General features: G+C 42.7%; 1 protein-coding gene and 1 long non-coding RNA gene across 2 annotated transcripts in view; both read left to right on the top strand.

Annotated features, from left to right (window-relative positions):
* LOC145447344 (neurofibromin-like) overlaps positions 1–16,404 on the top strand; it is a 38,142-nt gene extending 21,738 nt beyond the window's left edge. Inside the window, exons 41-62 of the mRNA XM_080325764.1 lie at positions 58–213; positions 1,066–1,186; positions 1,252–1,461; positions 3,424–3,536; positions 3,594–3,764; positions 3,825–3,991; positions 4,886–5,064; positions 6,046–6,180; positions 6,242–6,366; positions 6,458–6,634; positions 7,639–7,719; positions 8,193–8,333; positions 8,542–8,668; positions 8,941–9,072; positions 9,941–10,205; positions 10,865–10,965; positions 11,030–11,106; positions 11,526–11,744; positions 12,363–12,484; positions 13,402–13,544; positions 14,616–14,822; positions 15,483–16,404. Of these exons, the coding sequence (XP_080181890.1) occupies positions 58–213; positions 1,066–1,186; positions 1,252–1,461; positions 3,424–3,536; positions 3,594–3,764; positions 3,825–3,991; positions 4,886–5,064; positions 6,046–6,180; positions 6,242–6,366; positions 6,458–6,634; positions 7,639–7,719; positions 8,193–8,333; positions 8,542–8,668; positions 8,941–9,072; positions 9,941–10,205; positions 10,865–10,965; positions 11,030–11,106; positions 11,526–11,744; positions 12,363–12,484; positions 13,402–13,544; positions 14,616–14,822; positions 15,483–15,616 (3,303 nt within the window). The 3' untranslated portion in view covers positions 15,617–16,404. The remainder of the gene's footprint in view (positions 1–57; positions 214–1,065; positions 1,187–1,251; positions 1,462–3,423; positions 3,537–3,593; positions 3,765–3,824; positions 3,992–4,885; positions 5,065–6,045; positions 6,181–6,241; positions 6,367–6,457; positions 6,635–7,638; positions 7,720–8,192; positions 8,334–8,541; positions 8,669–8,940; positions 9,073–9,940; positions 10,206–10,864; positions 10,966–11,029; positions 11,107–11,525; positions 11,745–12,362; positions 12,485–13,401; positions 13,545–14,615; positions 14,823–15,482) is intronic.
* A 444-nt stretch (positions 16,405–16,848) lies between these two features.
* Positions 16,849–21,335, top strand: LOC145447345 (uncharacterized). The gene is made up of 2 exons (XR_013917538.1): positions 16,849–17,216; positions 19,076–21,335. It is a non-coding gene; the product is annotated as an uncharacterized LOC145447345 (long non-coding RNA).
* The last annotated feature ends 6,416 nt before the right edge of the window (positions 21,336–27,751 follow it).

Here is a 27,751-nt window from a genome sequence, read left to right on the forward strand (position 1 = left end):
CATCGCGATTTTCGGAATATTCTCTTCGGAATTTGATAATGTTGCGACTTTATGTAGGTCCTCGGTCATTCGGTGTTGCTTAACGATATCTATTATGACGAAGAGATAGAGTATTTGCGAATGCTGGACGATCAACTCACGTTCACGATGAGAGTGTCGACCAGCAACGAACGGATGGACTTCTCGCATGAGGACGCCGCCAAGATCACGGAGGTTTGCAATTATTTTCTTTGGCCTACTCTGAGATACGTTTTCATTCAAAGTTTGTCTTACACGTAACGATGTGAACTTATTATGCTTATTATTTGCTGATCAGACTAGTTAGCACTAGTTACTTTCTGCATAATCGAGTGCATTAGTGATTCGAGATCAAGTAAAAGTTTCGCTATGCTATAAACAAAATATCCCAAATTGTAGCTCTAGCCCACAGAATTTCAATTTGGCAAGAGAAGTTGTGCTCCGACTTTCTAAGCACCGTACCTCAAAATTGTGACGCCCGTTTTCCGAACTAATGCCTGTTTTAGGAAGCAATAGGACAGTCCCGCATGTTGCTAAAATTTGAGGGATTATGTGCGATCTCGCCTTGAAGAAATTTCGTTTTGAATTTTCAAACTTCATTTTTTTTTCGACAGCTTGCTGTGACGTTCTCTAACTCATACCGTGTTGCACCTAGGCAAAAAAAGCTAGCAAAATATAGATCTGGATGTTGGCTTTTCAAAAAACCAGGACTTAAAATTTTTGGTTTCTGATGAAGCGGTAGAAGGAAATTTTACAATAGAGAAAAACGCTATTGAACATTTTCTCAGCAAAAGAAAATACTAATGGTATGCCAAGTGAAATAAAATTTTGCAAGCATATTTTTTTTTGGTGAGATAAGACTATGACGTAGAAACAGAGGTACCGTGTTGATATTTCCAACCAAAAAAAAATAATATTATAATTTTGATACTTTTTCAAATTTTACAGTTTCAAATACTCGATTCGGACTTGAGTATTTGAATAACTGTGTCCAGAACCAACCGCAACCCAACGACCTGTCCTTTTTTACCATGCGTTTCTGTTCAGTCAATCCAGCATATCTGCACCAGATGGAAGTTGTCAAAGCCGGAATCGGTGTCGTGTCACCAAAAAATCGGCGCCAAAGATGTGCCGGGGACTCTGATCAGCATCGCACTCCTCAATTTAGGTGCGTGTCAAGCAGTTTAGTATACTTTCATGGGCGTGCTTTTAACCTCACTCTGTCCCCTGCAGGTTATTCGAAACCGGTGGTCAGGTCGGCCGCGTATAATCTGCTCTGCGCGGTCGCGAACGCTTTCGAGCTCAAAGTTCAAGGGCAGCTCTGCGAGTCGCCGGGGCTGTGTATTCCGGCCAACAACACGCTGTTCATCGTCTCGCTGAGTTGCGGGCTGTCGAAGCGTCAGAGTCACGTGACCTTGGAACTGCTCGAAGAGTGCATCACCGGTAAGTGGGCCCTGGGCGGGGATGATGTAAATAATGATGTAATATCATGGACCCGCAGATATGAGTTCTGGTTGAATTGTGGTTTGGGTTAGGGTAAGGTTTGATTCAAGTTGGGGTTCTTTCTTTACTAATGAAGTCACGTACTCATGCTTCACAACCTCGGCTTGTTTTTCATTGCGAGGCAAATAAATGAATGAAATAGTATTTACTGTGACCAATTCTTTAATTATTTATTATAGTGGTGCCCACCATAAATACTATTTTATTCAAATCCAAATTTTTCGACGGCAATAACTCCGCTGCCACTGGTTGGAATTGAACCAAATTTGGTGAACATCGTTTCTATACACAACCTAACACTTTCAAGAGGTGAACAGAAAATTTTCAAATTTTTTGCTATTTATTTTTATATAATAAATAGAAACTTTCTTCTCCTGTAGCAATGCGGCTACTGGTTGAAATTCAACCAAATTTGGTGTGTAGGCTTAAATTAGGTAACCTAACAATTTTATCAGGTAGCCAGTACGATTTGAGAAAAAAAGCCATTTTTGAAGAGCCCTATTGCACAATTGTCGGGCAACTGTCAATACTTCAATAAAACTAAGAAACTCATAAAACAGTATGTCCCTAGATTGATCACGTCATGCGCATCACGCCCGGTAAAAAGCTCACCCATGACGCACCCACTACTCCAGAATAATGCGAAGCAATCAAAGGCCATAAATTCTGCCATTAGCAAACATCTGTTGGATAGTCCCGTTTGTGCGAAAAATTATCGAGACGACGGACTTCGCGTCGTTGAGAGGGGCCGTACACACTTTTTTTTGTGCGCCTTGGAGTCGATTTATCTCAAAATACACCAGCCAAGGCTGTGTCAACAAAAGGAGTTTGTGTACCATCTGAAAATAGTACATTGAAACCTCTCAGTCTCATATTCAAAATACTGGTGATGTCATATTTTGTGGTACGATTGTCGATATGCAATGTTCTTTCCAAGTATCTATTAGTTGCTGACTATTACCCCTGACAAAATAGCGTAATGGTGAAGCGTCCTGCTTCTTGATCAGTAGGTCGTGGGTTCGATCCCCGGCCGGGTCAGACCAAAGACCTAGTAACACTGGTATCCATGACTTCCCTGCTTGGCGCTCATGCATTACTGGGATAGCATGGAGGGGTGGTGCATGACTTAGAAAGCCGTTAAAGGCTATATCTGCACTTCCTTGTCCAGCGGCATATGCACATCATGCACTCATGGTATGCATATGCACAAGTCGGTGTATATGCATACCATCAAGGACAAAAATAAACTACGTCCTGACGAGTGTCAGCCGATAATATTTAGTTTCATTTCAATACGAATATGCTACTGAATTAAAACTAAATAGAAAAAAAACTATAAACGTTGTGTCAACTAGGGCTGGGCACAATGATTCGAGTACTCGAATCTGAATCGAGTATTAATTTTAATGATTCGAGTCGAGTAGAAAAAGACGATTTTTTCGAGTACTGAAATTCTACGCTCCTCGGAACTGAAAGTTACTTTTTCAACGAGAAATATAGTTTTGATACTAATTTTAACTGTTGAAGCCCGGAAACCGTGATTGGCCATATCGTAGCATACGAAACATATAGTACAAACCTACGAAACCTACTGGAAATGGGACATTTCCGATGTCATGATCATCCCACTATATTGTCACCAAGTGCAATTAAATCGGTATGGTCGAAAAAATACCTGAGTATCTTTAATGAGATGGATATCAGGAATTATATTCTTTGTGGTCGCATTAAAGGTAGCCTACATAATTGAACTTTGACATATACCATTATGTTATGACGTCAAAATGAGTGGTGCTCGATTACTCTACTCGACTCGAAGCATTTTACGTGATTCAGAATCGAATCACTCAGGTACTCGATTTTGCCCAGCCCTAGTGTCAACCGCTTCAACATTTCATTCAGGATTCTCTCAGTCTTCCTCCGAGCTCAAAAGCCTGTGCCTTGAATTCATGGAGCCTTGGCTCTTCAACCTGCCTTCCTTTTTGAAGCACGCCGATCGCACCACGATGTCAAAGGTACCAGATTTTTTAAACCGAGCTGCACCGATTTTTAACCCTGCGTTATTGTCACAGATTCTTACCATCATACAACGCTTGATAAAGCTGACGGTGGAAGAAAAAGATTTTTACCCGAGCGTCCAAACCAAAATTTGGGGCAGCATCGGTCAAATGCCGGACCTGATCGACATGGTCTTGGACGCCTTCATCGAAACCAGCGCCACGGGCGGGCTTGGATCTAAAGAAGTGAGAATTTGAACGCTGTACTATTTGGGTATGGCTTACAAGGTACCAATTTTGCCGCAGGCCGAGATCATGGCAGATACTTCAGTGGCGTTGGCGGCTAACAACATGCAGCTTGTGTCAAGTAAAATCATCAGCAGACTGTGTGATATCGTAGATAAGACGTCGCTGCGTCCGACGCCTACTTTGGAGAAACACAGACATTGGGAGGATATTGCGATACTAGCCAGGTTGGTAGGACTGAAAATATCAAACGGACACATTAGTAATTAAGCAGTCAGCAGTCATACCTGCGCTATTGTTTTAGATGGCTGTGACCAGGGTTGTAATGACTCGAGTCGCGATTTTCTGTTGACTCGACTTGACTCGAGTCATTTTCTCAAAATGCGGAAGTGACTCGAGTCAATCCTTGTATTGACTCGACTTGGTCTCGAGTCATTGTGCGCAACTCGAACCGAGTCGTATGACTCGAGACTCAAACGGCCAAGACTGACATTTCATTGTAACTTCGAAGAATAATAAAGTAACCACGCCATTGGTATTTCGTCTATTGGTACTGGTACTTGAAAATACGATCAGAAAGTGGTAAAATTGAGGAAATTTAGTATATTGTAAATGCGAGCAATTCAATATCAGCAAACAGAGTTATAAAAAGTGGGTTTAACAAAACTGTAACTTGAAACTGAGCACTGAGCAGTCAAATCAATGACTTGGACTCGGACTCGAGTCATAAGACCATGACTCGGCCCTCTGCTCGCTGACTTGGTCTCGGATTTGACTCGGTGAGTTGGAAATGACTCGACTTGACTCGAGTCATAATGGCGGAAGTGACTCGGAGCCTTGTGACTTGGTTACAACCCTAGCTGTGACTTAGTGTCAACAAATGGGATGTAGTTTATGAACAAGTTAAACCGGCATTATTTATTCAGTGGCCGCATAAAAGGTCCATATTTGAACACTTCAATTCTGTCTTGTGTTATGCTCAGATACTCGACTTGAGGCTTCCATACACTACTCCTAATCGAATCTCTCAGTTACTCGAATTTGCCTAGTCTTCAATGTAATGGTAGTACGTAGGAGTCGTAATTTTATGAAATCCGGTGATTTGCCATTTTTACTCTCAGGTATCTCCTTATGCTATCGTTCAACAACAATCTTGACGTGACGACGCATTTGCCTCACCTCTGCCACCTCGTCACTCTTCTCCTACACACCGGGCCTCTCTCCTTGCGTGCCTCAATTCACGGCCTTGTCGTCAACATCATCCACTCTCTGCTTACGTGCAAGCAGACACAGTTCAAAGGTGAGTTTTTGGACTTTGGTTACTCGCATACTTGATGTACCATCGTGCTGTACATATCGTACTTGTACAAACTACTCATTTAGCTAGTTGACGATAAACTGATGAACGTTTATTTGGGTAGTTCTAGTTCTAGTTGCAGATTTTGAAAATTGAGTAGTTCTAGTTCTAGCTCTAATTGAGGATGTTGAACAGTTAGTAGTTCTAGTTCTAGTTGTAGATTTTAAAAATCCAGTAGTTCTAGTTCTAGGGCAAATATTTTTCTGAGAAGAGAAGCAGGAAATACATTGGCGGGCTAAGTCAAACGTTTGCACTATATTCTGCGGTGTATTAATTACTAATTGCCGTAAGTTCTAGTTGCGGGTTTTGAATAGTGAGTAGTTCTAGTTGCGAGTTTTTAAAAGGGAGTAGTTCCAGTTCTAGTTGCGAATTTTGAAAAGTTGGTAGTTCATGCTTGTTCTGGTTGCGAGTTATAAAAATTGAGTAGTTCTAGTTTCTCTTTTGAAAAATCCAGTAGTTTGCACAAGTCTGACACATGTACAATACATATAGTCTTGTTATTTCCCATGCTTTTTGTTTTGTTGACTTTTTTTTACATGCCATGTTTTGTGATACGATTGTTGACATACAGTGTTCCTTTCCCATTCACTACTACTTGCTGATGATTACCCCTGAGGAGTGTCAGCCGAAAATATTCGGGTCGATTTCGATGTGAATATACATGAACTATTTAGTTGTAGAGCGAAATTTTGCACCTCCAAGAAGCTACTTTATCGAAATCTGCAAACTTATTTCTTGTCATCAGAACGAGGATGTGTACGATGTAAAAATATTACATTGAGCGCAAGCCATCTGTTCCAATCGATTTATTCGAGTTGTTATGTATGTTACTTCATATTCGGTGATACCACTGTCAGCCGATAATATTTAGGTTTATTTCATGATGAATGTATTATGTATTTTGCTTTTTGTTTGTTTTTGTAGAAGAATCACAGCAAGTGCTCCGGCTGAGTCTGACCGAGTTCTGTTTGCCAAAGTCTTACGAGCTTTTCGGGATATCGCAAGTGAAGTCGCCCATGGACACCGCATTTCAGCCTGTGACTTCCGTGCCATTTCCACGTAAATAATCCTCAAATGCGGACGACTTGATGGTCGGTTTATGGTGTTATCGCTTTGTCAGAACGGTTTATCGGGGCTGATTTCGACGGGTCTGAAAACGAATCTATGACCGACAACGAAGAGGACGAATCGGTCAATTTGTCGTACGTCGATTTTATCTCGGATGCTTTGCTGGAGGTCATGGAGGTATGTGAAGGTTGCGATTTTCAAAATAGAATTTCACAGTACCTGACTATATGACACATCGATCACCTTCTTCACAACAATATCTCAATAGGCTTGCGGTAAAGACATACTCGACTGTCAGTGGGTGAACGTGTGGGTCCGATTGAGCCACAAGTTTGCGTTTCAATACAACCCGTCGCTGCAAGCCAGGGCGCTGGTGGTCCTCGGGTGCATAACGAAGAACGTCAGCGCCGGACACGTCAAGCAGATCATGCGTATCATGGGCAAGGTGAGTATCACCTGGTAATAGTGATAAGTAGGGCCGTGGAAAGTTGCATTTATTTTTGACAAAAGTTGCACTAAAACACCACATTTGGCCCGGTTGTCTAAAGAAAAAGGTAAACTTCCCAGTTCCACTCCCGAAATACAGTTTTCCATCCACATTCTCCATTGGTTGATTAAAATTAAAGGTCAACTATCCGGCTCAGCTCCCGAAATACCCGGAAGAGCGTTACTTCAGTGCTGATTTACGGTATTTCAGTCGAATTTGGCCGTGTTGTTCACCGAAATTCTCCAAAAAACAGTGACATATACTGCCAAATATTTCATGTAAAAAGTGAGTCGCATCATATATGGAAAAAACTTTCATGCAAAATCGAAAAACTTGCAAAAAGTTGCATGAAAAATAATGGACAAAAGTTGCAAAAGGTTGCACTATAAGATTCCTTCAAACAGCTTAAAACAGCATTCTACATATATTGCCCTAGTGCAATTGGATTATACATTTTACACAATGTTCTGTCCAATTCTCTACTAGTTCCCTGTGTAGTGTCAGCCGAATTTTTTCCAGTTTCTTTCAATATGAATATGATTTTCAATTGTATACTGAAGTTTTGTACCTCTTCCAATGTTCATGAAGTCGAATAATCAAAGTAGACAGATGACTTGAGCTCGATGAACAATTTTTTAGACAGTACACAAACTCTTTCCACCAGTGTGGCTGGATTGGTGTCAAATAACTGTTGACAATAACCCCTGATGAATATTCGTGTATATTTCAATGTGAATATATTATTCAATTGTATATTGAAGTTCCATACCTCTAATAGTGTCTTTAATATGGAAAGTATTTCTGCAGTGAGATGTACCAATTCGGTCAAGTATGCTACTTTGTTTGTTGCTGACTCATATCCCACTTTAAGGCCGATTCCTTACTCGCAATCCGAAAATTCAGAGATCGACCTACTCTAGTACAAAAAACTCATGCAGACCGCTAAACTTTGTTATTTACAGTCCTTGGAATCTGCCGCAGACTTGAACTTATTTGAAGCTTGCCTGCTCTGCTTCACAAGATTACAGCTTGTCGTGCAAGTGGTGAGTTTTTCATGTTTCCGTATTCACCGTGACGTTTCACACTACCCGGTCTTTGAGAATCTGGGCGGTACATGGTTTCGCAAAACTACACCCCTGTCCGATCAAGGCTCGCGCTATGTCCTCCGATCCAACTCACCCTACTTTAACATGGTCTGGAACTACGCTAAGTGAGCTGAGAGAATGACTAAAATAATACTAAAATCAAAATAATACTATGCATAATCCGAATTTGCAGTTGAATGTTTGAGGTTTGAGTTTTGTTCATGAGTTGTCCCATCACCGTTATCAATTTGTTCAGGTATAGCGATCCTTGCTGCTACTAAAGAACCTATGTGAGGCCCGTGATTTTATTTACATTTGTCAAGAAGTTTCCATACCCCTGCTCTACCACCATCGCTAGGTTCAATATTGGCCATTGTTTGAGAATTTGCCTTCTCCAAGTGTCTTCGATACACGAACGACTTCTTTTTCAGGACGTGGAGGTGCGGACGCTGTTCTTCTGGCTCGGGGTAGCCGCGTTGCAATTCGAGCACCCGTCGGTATATTCGGCTGGGCTGTCTCTTATCGAACAAAATCTGCATCATCTGACGGAAACCTCAGCTTTCGGTCGGCAGGTACGATTATAGGCATATGTGTACAGATGTCAGTGACAGATTACATCTATTTGATTACTCTAGTAGGTTTTTGTGGTTATCATTTTCGCCCCACCGCTACGTGACACTTATTTTGCAAATCTATTTACTTTCATTACCATACTTTTAATTCTACATAATATAAACGCTGACTACTGCGCCAACTCTGTGCTTGTATCTTTTCCGGCAGCCCCCAGCGGTGTTCCTCATGAACATGAGGTCAGCATTGGAGAGGTACTTCATCCAACTCGACCACAGCGTCGGAATCAACTTCAAGCTGCGATTTCATTTCGCGTTCGTATTTCACCTGCTGAAAGGTAAGTGGCTTTTACCGTATTTTCACGGGGGGTCATTGTCATTTTATCGAGCATAAGAGATCGAGATAAGTATTCATCGCTTTTAAAAATTATCATAAGAACTGCATGAGGTATCCTTTGAGCCACGGTAACTGAATATATTTTCGAAGATTCTATCTCTTTGTATTGTGATTACACATTTTATAAGAGAAACTGTAATTTCTATGTAAACTTGACAAGATATCGTGTGATTGTATCGCGCGCACTGACTCATGAATAAATTTACATGACAGGTTTCCGGCATCCTGACCCGGCTGTGGGATCGCGTACCAACCGCATACTGCAGTCCATGCTGGAAGCGGTGTCCCGCCACAGGCAATGTGACAAATACGAGGTCAACCCTGACAGCGTTGCGTATTTGGCAGGTATGGCAATCCTCTTCCTCCTACAACACTCCAACATGGAATGTATCGCTAGCACATGTTTTTTTGAAGATGCTTCACTTATTTTATATAATACTACCTATATATTTACTCGAAGGCAGTCATTCTTTGTGTAGTTTCATCATATATTCACGTTTAGATCTAAATTAGATAATATCTATTTCTTACAATATGTTGCTTGTCCTGATTGTAATATGTTATATTCACTATTCACTGTTATATCTTCAATGTACGCAATATGGCGATCAATTCCTCTTAATTAATTACTCGTGATGATCACCAGATCACTTCGGTGTAGCTTCATCTCGCAACTTTTGTAACTATAGATTAAGAAATGCATATTTCATATAATTGGGGTTGCCATCCACAGGATCTGAAATGAAAGACAGCCAGAAATTATGAGTAGCACTTATTTGGGAAGCCGACAACTGAAAAAGCTCATCACTTTCATCCGTTGGAGACACACAATGTACAATGCGATACACAAAAATCGTCACCAAGACACGAGTCAAACATAGAGATAAGTCTTATAAATAAGGATAGTGTAATTTTATAAGACATTGTCATACAAAATAGGGACAAATCTTATAAATAAGATGGTTGGGGACCTCTTAAGTCAACTTCTTCAGATGATTTTGTGACTTGACTCGAGTCGAAATGTGCAGTGACTCGTAGATAGCGACTCGATCCCAACGCTAATCCCTATAGGCCTATATCTAAACTCTATAAAGAACTGCATTTTTCATGCCGCATCAAATCAGTTTTGGTGTCTTACAAAACTTTGTATTCCACATTTCAATAATTTGCGATGAGAAATAAATTCTCACACCCTCTCTCTCAATAAAACCAGCGTTGCTGCCCGTGTGTCCCGAAGTGCAGCGGTACTGCGGCATACGGATCAAGCCCGGGTCTTCATCGTCCAGCCAGCATTCCACTTCATCATCCACCATCGGAAAGTCCCGTGCCCCGCATCAAGTCCAGAACATCGCCCGGCCCACGACCGGCGTCACCACTACGACGGCCGTCGTGTCCTGTCCTCCGAATAGCACGGTGGTTGTGGAGGACCACGGTAGCAGTTCTGATGCGCGTTCTAGTGACGGACACTCGTCGAGAAGGTCGGTATTCCGATGTTTTTTACTATCTTGTAGTACTTGAATAGGTGACTGGCGGTATGATACTCGAATATTGCTTTCAAGACTCCAATTGTTGCAGTATCAATGATTAAATCAAGAGACTTTTCGTGTCCCCCTCATCATAAGTTTAAGAGGCACTGCGCGCTCTAAAATGATATGGTCTCAAATTAATGAAACCAATTTGCCGTGACAATGTAATCATGAAAGAACGCTGAACGAAGTCAACTGTACTGGTAACTATGTCGTAACAAAGAAACCGAATGAGAATCATTATCCTTGATCGGTGGATAATTAGAGAATTATCAACGAAAAATTCACATAACTCCGGTTCTACAGGTCGGAATTGAGTCAAATTTGTTTTGCGTCATCTTTGAAGACAGCTGAACAATTTCACGGGGTTGGCAGAAAAATTTGAAATTTTTTTTTTATTTTCTCTAATAAATTAAAATTTTTAATTGGATCTGCGGAGTCCTATACTTGTTAGAATTGAACCAAATTTGGTGTGCAGCGTTTTTTAGGGTAACCTGACAATTTAATCAGTGAATCGCTGGAATCCGGAAAAAAAGTTATTTTTGAAAAGCCCTATGGGCATATATATGAATATGTGATCTGGTATCAAGCCTGATACGTCGTAATTTCAGCCGCGGCAATCCTAGCCCCCTGCCCGAATCGGATAACGGTCAGAGGTGCCCGCCTTTGCTCCCCGCCAAGCCTCCCGAATTGGTGCTTCCCGACAGGAGAGGTGAGACTTGTCTCGTGGTTTCTGTGTGTCTAGGCCTTCACACGTCGTCCGTCTCGGTTTTTAGGACGTCCTAATCAAGGCAGCACTTCGCGGCTGCCCGAAGGCCAAGAACTATCCGGCACGCCGAGCAGGCTCAGACATGTGAGTGTGGTATTTACGTTTTTCCGAATTGTTTTTAAAAAATATTCCTGTCCAGTTTTCCCCGGAAGGCCGAAAACACACACTCCTCACCGCTGAGAGTGCGAGAATTATAGTTTCGATATTATTTTCCACTGTGTAAGCCTTGAAACCTTGAAATTATCTTCGACTTCGGAGATATGTCATTTCCATTAACGTGTCCAGCTTTGTACCACGTGCTTCGTATGCTGTGATACGATCAATTGAGGTTTCAAGGCTTCCATAGTTGAAAATATAATCGAAACTATAATTCTCCTTGATAAATTAACTCTTATAGTGGCAAGGTAGATATAACTACAGTATCTCTCACTACTTCACTCGAATCATTGAGCCCTAGTGTTTGGCCCGGGCCTCGCTTTAACACGTTGTCTGGCCGTCGACAGAATCTCGGCTGTACATCGCACGACTCCGACAGCAGCACGTGCAGCAGCAGTGCCGGACGTAGGCGTAACCAGCATCACCACGCGAGACGGAGCGCGGCGTCTCGTGCGCAGTCTTCGTCGGCTTCGTCTTCGTCTCGGCGTTCGAGACGGAAGCTATCGACGGACCCGGCGTTCAACGTGTTGCTTGACGATGAGATGTTGCACGACAGCGAATCTCAGGTATCGATTTGCGCCATTCCGTAGTGAAGGTTCACCGACCTTTTTGAAATCAGGGGCCACTTCTTGAGTACTGTTTTTTTGCGACGGGCTACCAGTTACTCCTGCTTGGCGCTCAGCATTACCGGGATACCATGGAGGGGTGGTGCAAGACTTAGAAAGCCACACAAGGCACTTCGTCGCTAATGGCCACGGGGAACACTATATATCTTGTATATAATTAGTGGCCTGTCGAGTATGACCCTGGTCTGGCCTCAACACAGAATCAGTTTGTTAGACACATTGTCACATTGATCATCGGCAGTAATTCTTTGTGTCCGTTGCCTCTCCATTTTTGTGCGATCTTGCGTTTCTTGTCCACTGTCACATGCCAAACGTCGCCGTCTCATTTCAATCTTGCAGTATTTGCGTTCGCCTTTAATCCACACCACGCTAATTTCTCCCATAGAGACTAGACTGATCCTTGTCCAGGTTAAGCCTTGTTTATTCTAATACTTGTATTGGTTTACGTAAATTTACAACTGTAAGATATCTGGCACGTCAAACGCGGCTGATGTGCCAGGGCGTTGAGTTAGGCTGACACCGTCTGGATCGTGGTGACCGATTCCTTCCCGTTTCAAGGTCCTGCTCCTCACCATACTAGCCGCGCAAGTCAAGCACTGCCAGGACGATTCGGAAGCGAGAGTGCTGTACGAGTATTTGGCCGAATCGACCGTGGTCTTCCCTGACGTGTTTCCGATTGTGTGAGTTAAATTGTCGGCTATGGTAAACTACAGATAACTAACCGACGGATAGATAAAATGCGCAACACCCGTCGTCACGCTCCTTGCTCAGTGTAAATTACCGCTCAGCAATCTGAATCTAACATAATTGCTAGCCTCGCAGCCGACGACCCGAGCGCTCAAATTAATTAAGTTGATCTCATTTGAGAGCTATTGTTCACTGATTTCGAAAATCTACATTAAAATCTGATCAGGGCAGTGGAACCCCCCCCCCCCCCCCCCCCCCCGAAATACTTCTCAAAGCAAGCAGCGTGACGGCTGGTTTGTTTGTTTTTGTGGTATTCGTGGTGCTATCCGTGGAAAGATTTCCACCCCTCGCCATAGTAAATATGACAAATACATCCAGCACCTACGATACGCCTATACGTACAGAATGAGTTACACCCCTCGTCATATACCCACAAAATGATTTACACCCCTCGCCGTAGTAAATATGATAACTACACCCGGGGCCTACGATGCCGATATCCTATATCCACGGATTAATTTGCACTCCACGCCAGCATGAAATGATGAATACACATATTATTCACAGACAGATTTGCTCCCCACGCAATAGTGGACGTGGCAAATAAACGTATACCCATGGAAGTATTGCACCGCAAATCATGGTGGAAATGTAAAATACACCTATTAACTGCGTAATGATTTACACTCCATAATGATATCATCCCTACACTAGCGCACTGTACACAAGGCTAATAAAATATAAAAAAGTTCAAATATAAGATAAGACGGAGTGCATAGTCATACAGAATGAATGAACATTACCGCAGTTTGAATGCATGTGTAAATGAAACAGTTTTGGTAGATACACCCTAATATCCGCAGTCCGCACGTTTAATTACAGAGGTTGCTCCTTTGCTGTTGTTTTTCAGCCACAGCCTGCTGAATCAGAAGATCAGCTCGCTGCTGCTGAACTGCGTGGATCTGGGCGTGTTGAGCGCCATCCAGATGATCGTGCACAACTCCGTCTGCAACGAGGAGTCGCGGAGCCACCAGCAGACTTCGTACCTTCAGAGTAAGGAGCGATCAACCGCGGTCGTTTGTATGGTTGCAGTGTTGCGAAATATATTACAGAAAACAGCTACTGTCCACCTGTTGAAGGCCTTGCGTCGCTGTAAATAAGATGGACTTGACATAGATAGGAATCACAACCAGACGTCTTCATAGTAATCAGATTTTGTTACTCAAGTATAATTTTAGCACTTACTAACTGATGATGCTACACGTGGGCGCGATTTTCGAATAAAAATTGAAGTATCGTGATACAAGGGCGAGTTCTTCCGATCGTTATGCCAGTTTCACTCATAAAGATGTTGCGAACATACCCCTACAATCTACATTACTAAACGTTACCGCTCGAGTATACAGTGCAAATCGTCAAAGCTGACATGAGTATACAGTACGATAAATGCGTGAAGCTTCCTCGGTAACTGTAAAGTAATTTCGAGGTGAGGGTAGCAAGCTGTGAACTGAACACCACTTGTTATTTCGCAGTCAATATCGTAATCTTGACGGCATGCGTCATTCCTTTAATGTGAACATCTGTTAAAACGCCATTGCGTTCACAGCATCAGAAATATACCGTGGCTATTAATAAATGTCGCAGTGTGCGTGTCTATTAGATTAGTGCAAGTGAACAAGTACTAACCACTCGCACGCTGAACTTGATACAACCAAATACTCCAATATTTATATTCAATCCGGAACATCATCGCAGTCTTGTTAATGACGCATTATGCGAGTTCGTGCTTGTGTTTCGTCATTATGAATCGAGTATTAGGCTTAGAGTCCAGTATTTCTTGTCATGACGTCACAACAGTAGGTATGATGTAGAAAGGTCAAATACGTACCTTTTATGCGACTATAAAATAATATAGTATATTTGGTATTTTTTCGACCATACCTATTTCATTGAACCTTATGCCAGTAACGGCTTCAAGGCTCCCAGAATGAAAAATAGTATCGAATCATTGTACCCTGGTTATTACATGTCGCGATAAGCAAACAGACGCACTTAATTCTACATTACGTGAGATACAGAAGGTCTGATGCTGGTACCAATTCTACCCGGTGTTCTCGATTTCAGACATCGGTTTTGGCGGTGCGTGGAAGTTCACCGGGCCCTTCCCGAAGAGCCCCAATCTGGAAAACACTTCCGTGCTGGTGACGCTGCTGGACGCGGCCGTGAACGGATATTTCGCAGAGGTCGTGGACCTGACCCCGGTGACCAGCCATCAGAGCCTGAACGGGGCCTTGTCGGCCGCTTCTTGTGAAGATCTGCATTCGTCTGGAGGTGAGTCTGGCGGTGTTGAGTTGGTGTCATCACGACTATATCGTCGTGGTGGAATCAAAGTAGCTTATGTTCATTTTTTTCAAATTTTGAGATCCATTTTTCAAACTTGAAGTAAATTAAATTCTTGTGAAATTTTCATTTGTTTCGGCCTTGGTTACGTTTTCACAGTGTTTCAAAGTCGACCATGGTCAAGATATGGCCGGAAAAAAAATGAAAACTTCAAATCAAGTTGATAATCTCAAAATGTGTAAAATAGACAAAAATCTGATGGCTTCTTGACCGGTAGGCCATGGGTTCGTTACCCGGCCGGGTCAGACTAAAGACCTTATTAGTAACCCTGGCATCTGTGGTTTTCCTGCTTAACTGAGCGCTAGTACTGGGATAGCAGGAAGGGATGGTGCAAGACTTAGAAAACCTTACAAGACCCATCATGCACTCATGGTATGCATATCCATAGGCACATATCGTGTGTATGTGTATACACGAGTCGGTGTATATGCCGCAACAACATCAAGGACATAAACATACAACTTCCTATTTTTAATTGCTCGGAAACTTCCATGCGCCAACGATCATAACTTTGACCACCCCTTGCTTTAACTCAGTGTCACTGTTTCCCTGGTCATATTCCCGTGTTAACCACTCTTGCAATTGAATCAGAGTCGAACGGAGGTCTCGCGTGTATCGACGGCGACGAGGAGGAAGCCAAGTCGCAGTCGGCGGCACAGTCGTCGAACAGAGGTCCTGGATTTCGCCAGCGCGGGCCAAAACTGACCATACCGATTACGAAGTAATCGCTGCTTTACAGATGTAGCTCTGTAGGCTGAGCTCGCCAATGCGTCGCGTGAACAGTATCGTGATTTATAAAGATTTTTTGTTTGTTTCTATCCCGTTTCAAAACACACATCATCACTTTATTCACGTATTTCCTAACATGGTAATTTCATTATGTTTTCGCTGGCGTCGACCAGATTTCTCGTATGTCGTTTCCATCCTGCTGTTTCACTGAATATCGATTCATTGCTGTCTATTTGATGCCGCCGTAGTTTCCGTGAATTCAAGGAGGAGACTGACATATTGCCGATGGAATTCTGTGCGTGCTCTCCTGCCACCAGACTTGGATAACTAGATAAATTTTAGTTGTGTAGTTTGACTAATTTCAAAGAAATCTAAATTCTTGGTGCAGACTTCTGCAGCTATGCCGTCCTTATACTTATGAGAACGAAGTCTTATTCGGTGTTGACGGAGTTTGATTTGTATTTCATTGTAATTCGGAATTTAGTTCAATGCCCAATTATTTGCAAATTCCGTAATTCTAATCTAATTTGGAAACAATTTGTAACCATCATTCTAATCAATTTTGGAAAGTTTGCACATTATCTAGTAGTCCAATGTCCATCTCTCCCCGCCAATCTAGTTTACACCTGTCGCGCAATAATATTCAGAAGATATTTTCTCGCCTTTACACTGAATACTGAAAGCAGATCGTTTGTAGCGCGGTTTTACAACTTTTTTTCATCCGAGGAAGGCCGCTTATTTGCTGCTTGCCAAATATTCTCGACAATAAAGTCGTTTTCATGAATGGATGGGTAATAAGCGTATGCGTTACGATGGGAAAAGCAGTTGCCGTAATTCACCGCGTGTGGTCGGAAAATGGAGTTGTCTCTTGTGAGCGGACTTTGAGTTGGGAGTCATTTCCTCCATCGACTCTCCTTCAAACACCTGGTAACGCAGTTCATCAAGTGATTGCGAAAATGCGGACTGGTGCCAGCCTCATTTCAATATGAATATCAACTGCATGTTGAAGTTCTGTACCTTCAAGAAGACCCAGTGACTATTGCTTGATTACCAGGCAATGATCTGCCCAGTTTCAAGCGTACATTCGACTAGGGAATATTATTGACGTGCGCAATATAAGCTTCGTTACAACCTTTCTGCATTATTCGAAATGCTGAAATCCTGAGATACGCTGCAAGGATCCTCCATACTATTTATCATAATCATTTCGACCTGTCATTATGACAATTTCACTCCTCAATGGTATGCACATATATCCCTGTTGCGTGGAAATGGAAGCGGCCTAGTCTAAAGAACGGCCGTTTGAGTAAGTAGATTGCAAGTAGGCAAAACCTACTTGCGTAATCCGAAAAAGTAGAAGTACTTCCATCGTTTCTGGCCACGTTTACCCGTACGTCGTGTAGTGGTAGCTCTATGGCGCCGCTAGGGTGTGACGACATCGCAGGTGCTTCGGTGCTTGGTCGTCACTGAATACATGACTGCTTGAAAACTACACGTCTCGTATATTAGACAGACCGTCAATCACGTTACTACATGGTGGCAGCAGTGGGATTCGAACCCACGCCATCGAAATGACTGGTGCCTCAAACCCGCCCTGTCGCGTATGCTAGCAGATCGCTGACTGAGACAGAGAGACGATACGCTCAAATCGAGAAGGAGGCCCTTGCTATAACGTGGTCTATGGAGAGATGGAAGGAACTCCTGATCGGCTTGCGTCAACTTCGCGTGGAGACTGATCACCAACCATTAGTTTCACTTTTGTCAACAAAGACTCTTGATGAGCTTCCGCTCAGAGTGCAACGGTTTCGAATGCGGCTGATGAAGTTCAACTTCACCATATCTCATGTTCCGGGGAAACTGCTATATACTGCGGACGCATTGTCTCGTTGTCCGTTGCCAACTTCCGAGGACGTTGATGGCCTTCATAATGAGACAGAAGCCTATGTCAATGCTGTCACATCCAGCCTTCCTGCGTCTTGCAAACGGTTGGATGAAATTCGCTCAGAGCTCCAGAAAGAGGACGTATTGCGCACAGTGATGCAAAATGTATCCTCAGGGTGGCTGAAATGCAAAGAGACGCTGCATGGCCCACTTAGGCCATACTGGAATGATAGAGCCTGTTTATCTACTTATGACGGACTCCTGCTTAAAGGGAATCGCTTGGTGATCCCCTGTACGCTGAGACAATACATTTTAAGATACCTCCATGATGCTCACCAAGGGGTGACAAAATCCCGACTCAATGCATCACAGTCATGCTGGTGGCCTGGAATTTCTAAGGACATTGAAGAAACCGTCAGAAATTGCGAAAAGTGCACGGGGCATCAGCGAGAAAGGGTGGAACCGATGCTGTCAGCATCCTTCCCAGAGAGACCCTGGTCCCGTGTTGGTGCCGACTTCTTTCAATACCAGAATTCCATGTACCTGCTAGCCGTTGACTACTAGGCTACTCCAGGGACATTGAGATTTGCATTGTCTCCAAAACAGTGAACGCAGCAGAGACGATTCTGAAATTCAAGAAGATTTTCAGTAGGCACATGATGCACTGCGCAATGTAAACACTGCGCCGTCTAAGAAACATTAGATTAATCTACTACTACCACAGCAACGTAGCTGTGATCATTTCGTTTGCGACCAATTTATTTGTGATGTAACAATGGAGGACCAGTGGAAGTGGAACGTACAATAAGTGAAAGACTGGTTGCTCTCACGAGTGTCACTGGCGTATCGCGAGTCGCGACTTATCCGAATACACTAATGATACAGTGATTTAGTCGACATCATTTACTTATTGATGACTTGAAATTGACTCGTAAATTTTGCTCCGAGTCACGAGTCAATCGACATTTCTGAAGCGCCGAGTCAAGTCAAGTCAAGTCATTTTTGCAAAGTGACTCGAGTCAAGTCAAGTCATGCGAAAAAGTTGACTCGAGTCTGACTCGAGTCAAGTCATGACTCGAGTCATCCCAACACTGCCGCAAACTAAGAACAAGAGTACCGTGTCATCCAGACGATCTTCTGCCCAAGTCTGTCGACCGAACCGCCGTGAAGAAAGCCGAAGCAGATTACCGACGCAGAGTTACTCGTGATTACAACAAAAGACACCTGGACATGAGTACCTGGACAACAAAAGACACCTGGACATGAGTACCTGGACATGAGTTCAAGGTGGGAGATCGCGTCTGGATTCCGGACTGCAAATCGTAGGGTGTTGTAGAAAAACTTGATACTGACACTCAACCCAGATCCTTGGTTATCAAAACGGGGCGTGGCACCTTCAGAAGAAATCGCCGAATGGTGCGAAGATACCAGACGGAGAATGCCCCGCAAGAAGGCGTCGACATTACTGCCGGTGAGGCAGCTGAATTCTTCAAATTTCCCGATCAGGGAGGAGATAGCAGTTTGAGCGCTACTAGTGTCGATCGCGATGACCATCATGAGGCGGCGATAGTTAGACGGTCGGATCGGAACAGAACCGCACCTCGCAGATACATCGAGGAGTACTGATGTAGTTATTGGAGTAGTGTGTGTAAAATTGTTGTGTTCTTCATTCACCTCTTGCCTGCCTATTGCTTCATACCTTTGTACCGCTAACTGCCTCAATTCGGATTGTTTATTGTCTTCATTCTGTGCTTGCGTTGTACATGTTTGTGCTGCTGATAAGCTTTTGTGCTTGTCCCGAGAAGGGAGATTTAGTGGTAGCTCTATGGCGCCACTAGGGTGTGACGACATCGCAGGTGCTTCTGTGCTTGGTCGTCACTGAATACATGACTGCTTGAAAACTACACGTCTCGTATATTAGACAGACCGTCAATCACGTTACTACATGGTGGCAGCAGTGGGATTCGAACCCACGCCATCGAAATGACTGGTGCCTCAAACCCGCCCTGTCGCGTATGCTACCAGAGATGAGCATGGATTAGGATTAGGTTTTGAAAAAACAGGATTTGTGAAATTTTGTCGGATTTGGATTGGATTTGGATTAGACATTTTTTTCAGAACGGATTAGGATTTGGATTGGATTGACTTATTTTCTGGGAGATTGAAATGTCGGGTGGCGAATGGCGACAAACTTTATTCAGATCCAGTGGCGGCTCGTCCTATAGGGCAACTGGGGCATTGCCCCACCTAAAATTCTGTTCAATAACAATTTAACCATTTATAGACGCACAGCAATCAATATATACCGAGATCACAGCGAAACCCGCGTTCTTCTTGTGCTTTCGCTTGCAAATGCCCATACATATAGCGAAGTCTCTGCGAAAATCGAATTCTCTTCTGTGTTTTCGCTTTGTGAATGCCTAGCCGGGGCTTGCCCCGGTAGCGCTCATAACAAGCTTTCACTATCTATTCTCTCAAAGCCGCGCACAATAAAGAAACGGTGATTTACTCTCTCCTATTCGTAAAATGGCCGAGCAACCGGGGCAAATATGCTTCGTCGCCCCTAAGGTGTGATGTAACAATCGTATCTATATCTGAACTTGGTTACCGTAATATGCGTTGAGTCGACCTTTGCTGGTATAGGTCGAATTTGACGGTGTTTCGCACCATGATAATTCTTGAAACTTGGTATGATATGTCGTGAAGGTAGTATTTAACACTGCTCCAAGTTTCAGGCTTGCTACTTGAAGATAAGGGTAGTAATTCCGTTTCCGAAGTTCAGTGTGTGCTGATCTATCATGTACATACTACACTGTAGTAACTACAGCAAACAGATTATACTCAAAAGCCGGTATTGGTCTCCATTGATTTTGACGATGTTCTATACCGAGATCGGTCATGACATTTGGCACGGTAAGTGTTAGTATCGACCGCTGTAACAAGTTCTAAGTTTGTCACTGAACTATGTGGGTGGTAATTTCGTTTCCAAAGTCGAGTAAGAGCTGACTCTTCATTTATCGCTAACAAATTTACGCAAAAGCCGTTATTGGTCTCTATTGATTTTAACCATGTTCCATACCTAGATCTGTCATGAGCTTTTGCACGGTATGTCTTGATTTTAGTATCGAACGCGGTGCCAAGTCTTAAAGTTGACACTCAATGATTGAGGCAGTTATTTCGTTTTCGAGGTCGAGTATGGTAGAGATCCGCGCTGATCTGAAACTTAGCCTACCTACGTCATTGCGGATCTCACGCAAAAGCCGGTGTCGGTCTGTGCTAATCTATAGTCTGCGTTCCATAACGAGATCGGTGATGATATTTCCAATGGTATATCTCGATGATCGCATGAAACAGCTAACCAAGATTCTCGGTTTGCATTCAAATATTCACATAATTTTATGTTCGCCAATGTCCATTTTACTGTGAAATTGTGGCCTTCAAACCATTTGCTTACAATCCCCTGTCAAATGCGATAGCTATTTCATTTTCGATGTCGGCTAACAGCTGATCATTTGATCAGCCTATTCCTCGATCTATTTTACTCAAAGTTCGGTGTTCGTCTGTTTGTATTGATTTTGACAGTGTACCATACCGGAATGGGTTATGAGATTGCGTATGCTACTTCTCGATGATTTCTTGTAACAGTATACTAAGTTTACGGCTTTTATTCATGTATTTATTGATTAATATATTTTCCAACGGCGATTTCGCAGCAGACTTATAGACAGAAAGCCGTATGTGTTGTGTCACAGTCTCCAGTTTCAAGGCCAAAATGTCCTATGTTGTTCCGAGACCGAAGTTCCGAGGCTGCTGTCCTTAGTTCTTCAAAGACCATTCAAATTGATGTTCTGGATTCAATATGACAGGCCCAATCTATGAGATAACAATTGCGTATGTGTCCGAACTCGTTGACCTTTCCAGTTAGGCTTACGCAATCTCTCGAGTTCTAGTCATTGGAATTAGTCAGGTCAAGTCAAGTGCGAACATGAATCGTATTGAATCTTTGCTCCGTACGTAGTTTACGCAGTTGCCTTTAGAGCGAAAATGAGAGGTCTAGAAGTTGTCCAGTCTATTGATCCAATCGTACGCCGGGTGCCTCCGCTTTGGTTGCCTATTATCACCTGGTCGTAACCAGAGATGGCCACAGTCCGGTTCAGGAGCCGGAGCAGGATTTAAATGTTTTTTTACCTGGCCGGACTGGATCCGGATTTTGAATTTGGGGTGACGGTCGGATTTTAGCCGGATTTTTTTGCTGTGATATGATTAGGGCTGGGCAAAATCGAGTACCTGAGAGATTCGATTCTGAATCTCGTAATATGCTTCGAGTCGAGTAATCGAGTATCACTCGTTATGACGTCATAATAGAATGTAATATGTCAAAGCTCTAATATGCACCTTTTATGCGATCTCAAAGAATATAATGCCTGTTATCCATCACATTAAAGATACTTTGGTATTTTCGACCATACCGATCTCATTGCACTTGGTAACAATGTTGTGGGATGATCATGACTTCGGAAACGTGCTATTCCCAGTAACGTTGGTAGCTTTGTACTACATGTTACGATGGTACGATACGAGCAATCAAGGTTTCAAGGCTCCAACAGTGAAAATTAGTATCGAAACTATAATTCTCGTTGATAAATTAACTTTCAGTGGCGAGAAACGTATAATTTCAGTACTCGAAAAAATCGACTTTTACTACTAGACTCGAATCATTAAAATTAATACTCGATTCAGATTCGAGTACTCGAATCATTTTGCCCAGCCCTAGATATGATTAATTAGCATTGTTCTGGCAGGATTTTTTAGGATTCCGAACTGGACATTCACCAGCAGGATTTCTTTGGACTCTGAATTTCCAATTGCCAGCCGGATCCGGATGGATTCGGATCCCGAAATTTTGGAATCCGCCCATCTCTGGTCGTAACCACCAGCTCAGTGGTCGTAACACGCCAGGATCGTGTACGAAACACTTTCGGACGGGCTTAGAAAAATTACTTAGGGTCTATCGATTTGCGTAATCTCTAACTCTACCATAATATTATAACGCATGCTACTGAGGATGACCTGATACATGATTCGTGGCATAGGGACGATTCTTAGTTCACGTACATTTTGTAAAATAATCCTTTGATTAAAAATAAATGAATAAAACATTTGTTACCACACTTCAAGTCACGGCTCACCGGCAAACCTCTCGCGGCACCTACGTTAAAATCACTGTTGTCGGGAAATTCATGTGACCATCATAAAGTTACTTCTTTTACGTTGGAAAACGCCATTGTGACGTCATGTTGATAAAAGTCGCCCGCAGCCCTTGCCCCACCACCTGATATTGTCACGAGCCGCCACTGTTCAGATCAGTTATTATTGTACTTATGGTTACTGAGTTATCTTGAATCAAGTGAATCGTTGGTTGTGAAAGAAAATTTTCGAATCCCACCATTGCATAAATCAGTAATTTTTCTGAATTTCCAGTTGGAATCGGATTAGGATTGGACATGGACTTGAATATGTAAAAGTTATGGATTAGGATTTGGATTTGGATTTGAAGGTTCGGATTTGGATTGGATTAGGACATAGAAATTTCAAATCCGCTCATCTCTGCTGAATACATGGCTGCTTGAGAACTACGCGTCTCGTATATTAGACAGACCGTCAGTCACGTTACTGCACGTCGTCAACTATTTTGGTCACAACCACTTGTGCTACTGGCAGGTGGTTATCTAGCGCAGGTCGCGCATGGGAAATTCAAGATGGGTGTTTACTTCAGTAAAAATGTTGATCTGAAAGCCGGACGTCTCAATAGTGACGTAGGAGCGTATACTGTCGCCCCTGGCCTTCGTTGAAAATTCCTTTCCAAGTAGACTACAGCAAATTTTGAAATACCGTAGTTTCGTGTTCAAGCAATCTTTTCAATAGAAATAATTGCAAATAATATGCCTCGTCTCAGAAAGTTTTATATTGCTTATTGAGAAAGGTCCCTCACTTTCCGAGCGTCAACGCCAAAGATAAAAGACAAAAACTGGAGAACAAATTTATTAGGCAAATAAAAGATCAATGTAGTCGCCTTAGAATTGAACTTTTCCAGCTTTCGCCGAAGTAAAATCAGCGATATCCTCAAAATCAAGTTCAAATCGTAGATTTTGATAAAGCATTGATAAACCTTCGCAGCAATTTCATAATTCCGTCACGCCGATGATTTTTTGTCGCGCTTAAAATCGTAACAAATTAACTCGTGATTAGCTATCCCACCGTGCAGTGTGCAGCCTCATTTTGCTGCCCCCTTGCAGCCTGGTGCAGAGCCAAAATCGCCAAGTAACTACTACGCCACTGCGTCTCAAACAGTTTCCAAAATTTTTGAAAGTACATCGTTTTCTGTTTGGTGATATTTCTGTCTGCTGTTCTCGTCAGTAAGGAACTTGATAATAATACTACGTTAAATTATGAAACCGTTTACCATGTACGATAAATCACAGAGATCATTAGCATTTATGCAATTTAGATAAATTGCATCAATTAAATTCAATGATGAATTAACTTTAGGCGCTGTTCAGATCGGCTTCATAGATGGATTGGATGTTTAGCCAGTGGCGGCTCGTCCTATAGGGCAACTGGGGCATTGCCCCACCTAAAATTCTGTTCAATAACAATTCTTTACCATTTATAGACGCACAACAATCTATATATACCGAAATCACAGCGAAAATCGTATTCTTCTTGTCCTTTCGCTTGTAAATGCCCATATATAGCGAAGTCTCTGCGAAAATCGAATCCTCTTCTGTGTTTTCGCTTTGCGAATGCCTAGCCGGGGCTTGCCCCGGTTGCGCTCATAACAAGCTTTGACTGTCTATTCTCTCAAAGCCGCGCACAATAAAGAAACGGTGATTTACTCTCTTTTATTCATAAAATTACCGAGCAACCGGGGCTCAATAGGTCTGTGCCCCTAAGGTGTGATGTAACAATCGTATCTATATCTGAACTCGGTTACCGTCATATGCGTTTAGTCGACCTTTGCTGGTATAGGTCGATTTTGATGGTGTTTCACACCATGAAAACTCTTGAAACTTGGTATGTCATGTCGTGATGGCGGTATTTAACATTGCCCCAAGTTTCAGGGTTTCTACTTAAAGTTTAGGGTAGTAAATCCGTTTCCGAAGTTGAGTGTGTGCTGATCCGTCATGTATCGCAAACAGATTTTACTCGAAAGCCGGTATTGGTATCCATTGATTTTGACGATGTTCAATACTGAGATCGGTTATGACATTTGGCACGGTAAGTCTTAATGTTAGTATCGAACGCTGTACCAAGTTTTAAGTTTGTCACTGAACTATGTTAGTGGTAATTTCGTTTCCTTAAGTCGAGTGAGAGCTGACTCGTCATTTATCGCTAACAGATTTTACGCAAAGCCGGTATTGGTCTCTATTGATTTTAACGATGCTCCTTACATAGATCTGTCATGAGATTTTGCACGGTGTGTTTTGATTTTAGTATCGAACGCTGTGCCAAGTCTCAAGGTTGACACTCAATGATTAGGGCAGTAATTTCGTTATCAAGGTCGAATATGGTAGAGATGTGCTCAGATCTGACACTTTAGCCTACAACGCATTGCGGATTTCACGCAAAAGCCGGTGTATCTGTGGTAACGTTAACTGTGTTCCATACTGAGATAGGTGACGAGATGATGATATCATTCTCATTTGCATTCAAATATTTACTTTGATATTATATTCTCCAATGTCAATTTCACCGTGAAATTGTGGCCTTCAAGCCATTTGCTTACAACCCCCTGTCAAGCGCGATAGCTATTTCGTTTTCGATGTCGGCTAACAGCTGATCACTTGATCAGCCTATTCCTCAGTAAATTTTACGCAAAATTCGGTCTGTTTGCATTATTTTGACAGTGTACCATACCGAAAAGGGCCATGAGGCTACTTCTCGATGATGTCATGTAACAGTGCACGGCTTTCACCCACGTATATATTCGGTAATATATTTTCCAAAGGCGATTTCGCAGCAGACCTATAGACAGTAATAAAACCATATGTGTCGTGTTACAGTCTCCAGTTTCAAGGCCAAAATCTCCTATGCTGTACCGAGACCGAGTTTCCGAGACTGCTATTCTTGGTTCTTCAGAATGATGTTTTGGATTCAATATGACAGGCCCAATGTATGAGATAACAATTGGGTATGTGTCCGAACTCGTTGACCTTTCCAATTAGGCTTACGCAATCTCTCGAGTTATAGTCATTTCCATTTCTGCAGATAATTAGTCAGGTCTAGTGCGAACATGAACCGCGTTGAATCTTTGTTCCGTACGCCGTTTACGCAGTTACCACACTTCAAGTCACAGCTCACCGGCAGACCTCTCGTGGCACATACGTTAAAATCACTGTTGTCGGGAAATTCATGTTACCGTAACATCATTAAGTTACTTGTTTACGTTGGAAAACGTCATTGTGACGTCATCTTGATAAAAAGTCGCTTGCAGCCCTTGCCCCACCACCCGATATTGTCACGAGCCGCCACTGTGTTTAGCCCAATGTATATCAATCAGATACGTCGTGATATACCCTTTTACCGTTTACTGGAAACTCGTACAACCCTTACCACATACGATTCCGGAGTAAGCTTTATCAGGAGGTGTTCTGTTCAGCATTTTTGCTATTCACGGCCGCATTGCAGTGGAGAGTCGCCATGGCCCATCTGGAAGATAAATACTCATGTTCAATCGGATACTGGGAACTTTGCAGCGCGGAGAGACCTTATGATGTTCTGTGCCATCATTGTTTTCTTAAGATGTACCTTGCGTATAAAAGTGTATATTTGTAGAAGCAGAACATCCCCAGAGGCGTACTATATCCACCAATATTGCAAGTATTATTGTTGGGAAAACTCATTGGGTTCGGATTTATGGTTTTCCCGCTTTGCTCTCAGCAGTACTGGGACAGCATGGAGGGGTGGTGCAAGACTTTGACAGCCTTGCAAGACTATAACTGCACGTTCGTTGTCCGGGGTGTGTATGCACATCATGCACTCATGGTATGCATATGCACAGATCGTGTGTATGTAGCCTATATCATGAGTCGATGTATATGTCGCAAAAACATCGAGGACAAAATATACGTCTTATTTTCAATTGCTTGGAAACTTCTATGTACGAACGCTCACTATTTGACCGCCCCTGGCTTCAGCTCAATGTCACTGGTTCCCTGGTCACATTCCCGTGTTAACCCCTCCTGCAATTGAATCAGAGTCGAACGGAGACCTCGCGTGTATCGACGGCGACGAGAAGGAAGCCAAGTCGCAATCGTCGGCACAGTCGTCGAACAGAGGGCCTGGATTTCGCCAGCGCGGGTCAAAACTGACCATACCGATTACGAAGTAGTCGCTGCTTTACGGGTGCAGCTCTGTGGGCTGAGCTCGCCAATGCGTCGCGTGAACAGTATCGTGATTTATAAAGATTGTATTTTTTTGTTTCTATTCCGTTTCAAAACACACATCATCGCTTTATTCACGTCTTTCCTAACTTGGTAATTTCACTGCTGGTGTTGACCAGAGTTCTCGTATGTCGTTTCCATCCTGCTGTTTTTCTGAATATTGATTCATTGCTGTCTATTTTATGCCGCCGTAGTTTCCATGACTTGAAGGAGGAGACTGACATATTGCCAGATGGAATTCTGTGCATGCTCTCCTGCCACCAGACTTGGATAACTGGATAATTTTAGTTGTATAATTAGACTATTTCAAAGAAATGTAGTTCTAATCTAATTACTGAAATGTTTCTATGCTCTAATACAGAGGTCTCAAACACGAGATCATTTTGTGCGGCCCGCGATATACGATACACCCGGTTGAAGAGCCATGATATATGAAGCCTTATCATTTGGCTGGTTCCGTGCATGATTGATAAGCAATAGATCGGTACCGCCTGAGTTTTTATTGTTTTTGAGTTGCGAAAGCTAGCAATCAGCATGATAATCCTTTTCGCTAATATCTTTAGATGAGGGGAGTATTGATTTGTTTATATGTATATGTATTTAGGTCTGTTGATCAGCAACATAATACCTAAAATACTTCGCTTGATGAGATTCAGTATGGACTTTTGAATCTCGCCCAGGCAATGTTGTAATGACTCCGGTCGCAATTTTTCGGTGACTCGACTTGACTCGAGTCATTTTTACAAATGCGTAAAATGACTCGATATCTAGAGTTCTAGATATCCCTGCATTACATGCAGAGTTTGC

This window comes from Botryllus schlosseri, chromosome 9 (assembly GCF_051294905.1).
Source record: "Botryllus schlosseri isolate E-star chromosome 9, Bs_hap1, whole genome shotgun sequence".
NCBI classification, from domain to species: domain Eukaryota; kingdom Metazoa; phylum Chordata; class Ascidiacea; order Stolidobranchia; family Styelidae; genus Botryllus; species Botryllus schlosseri.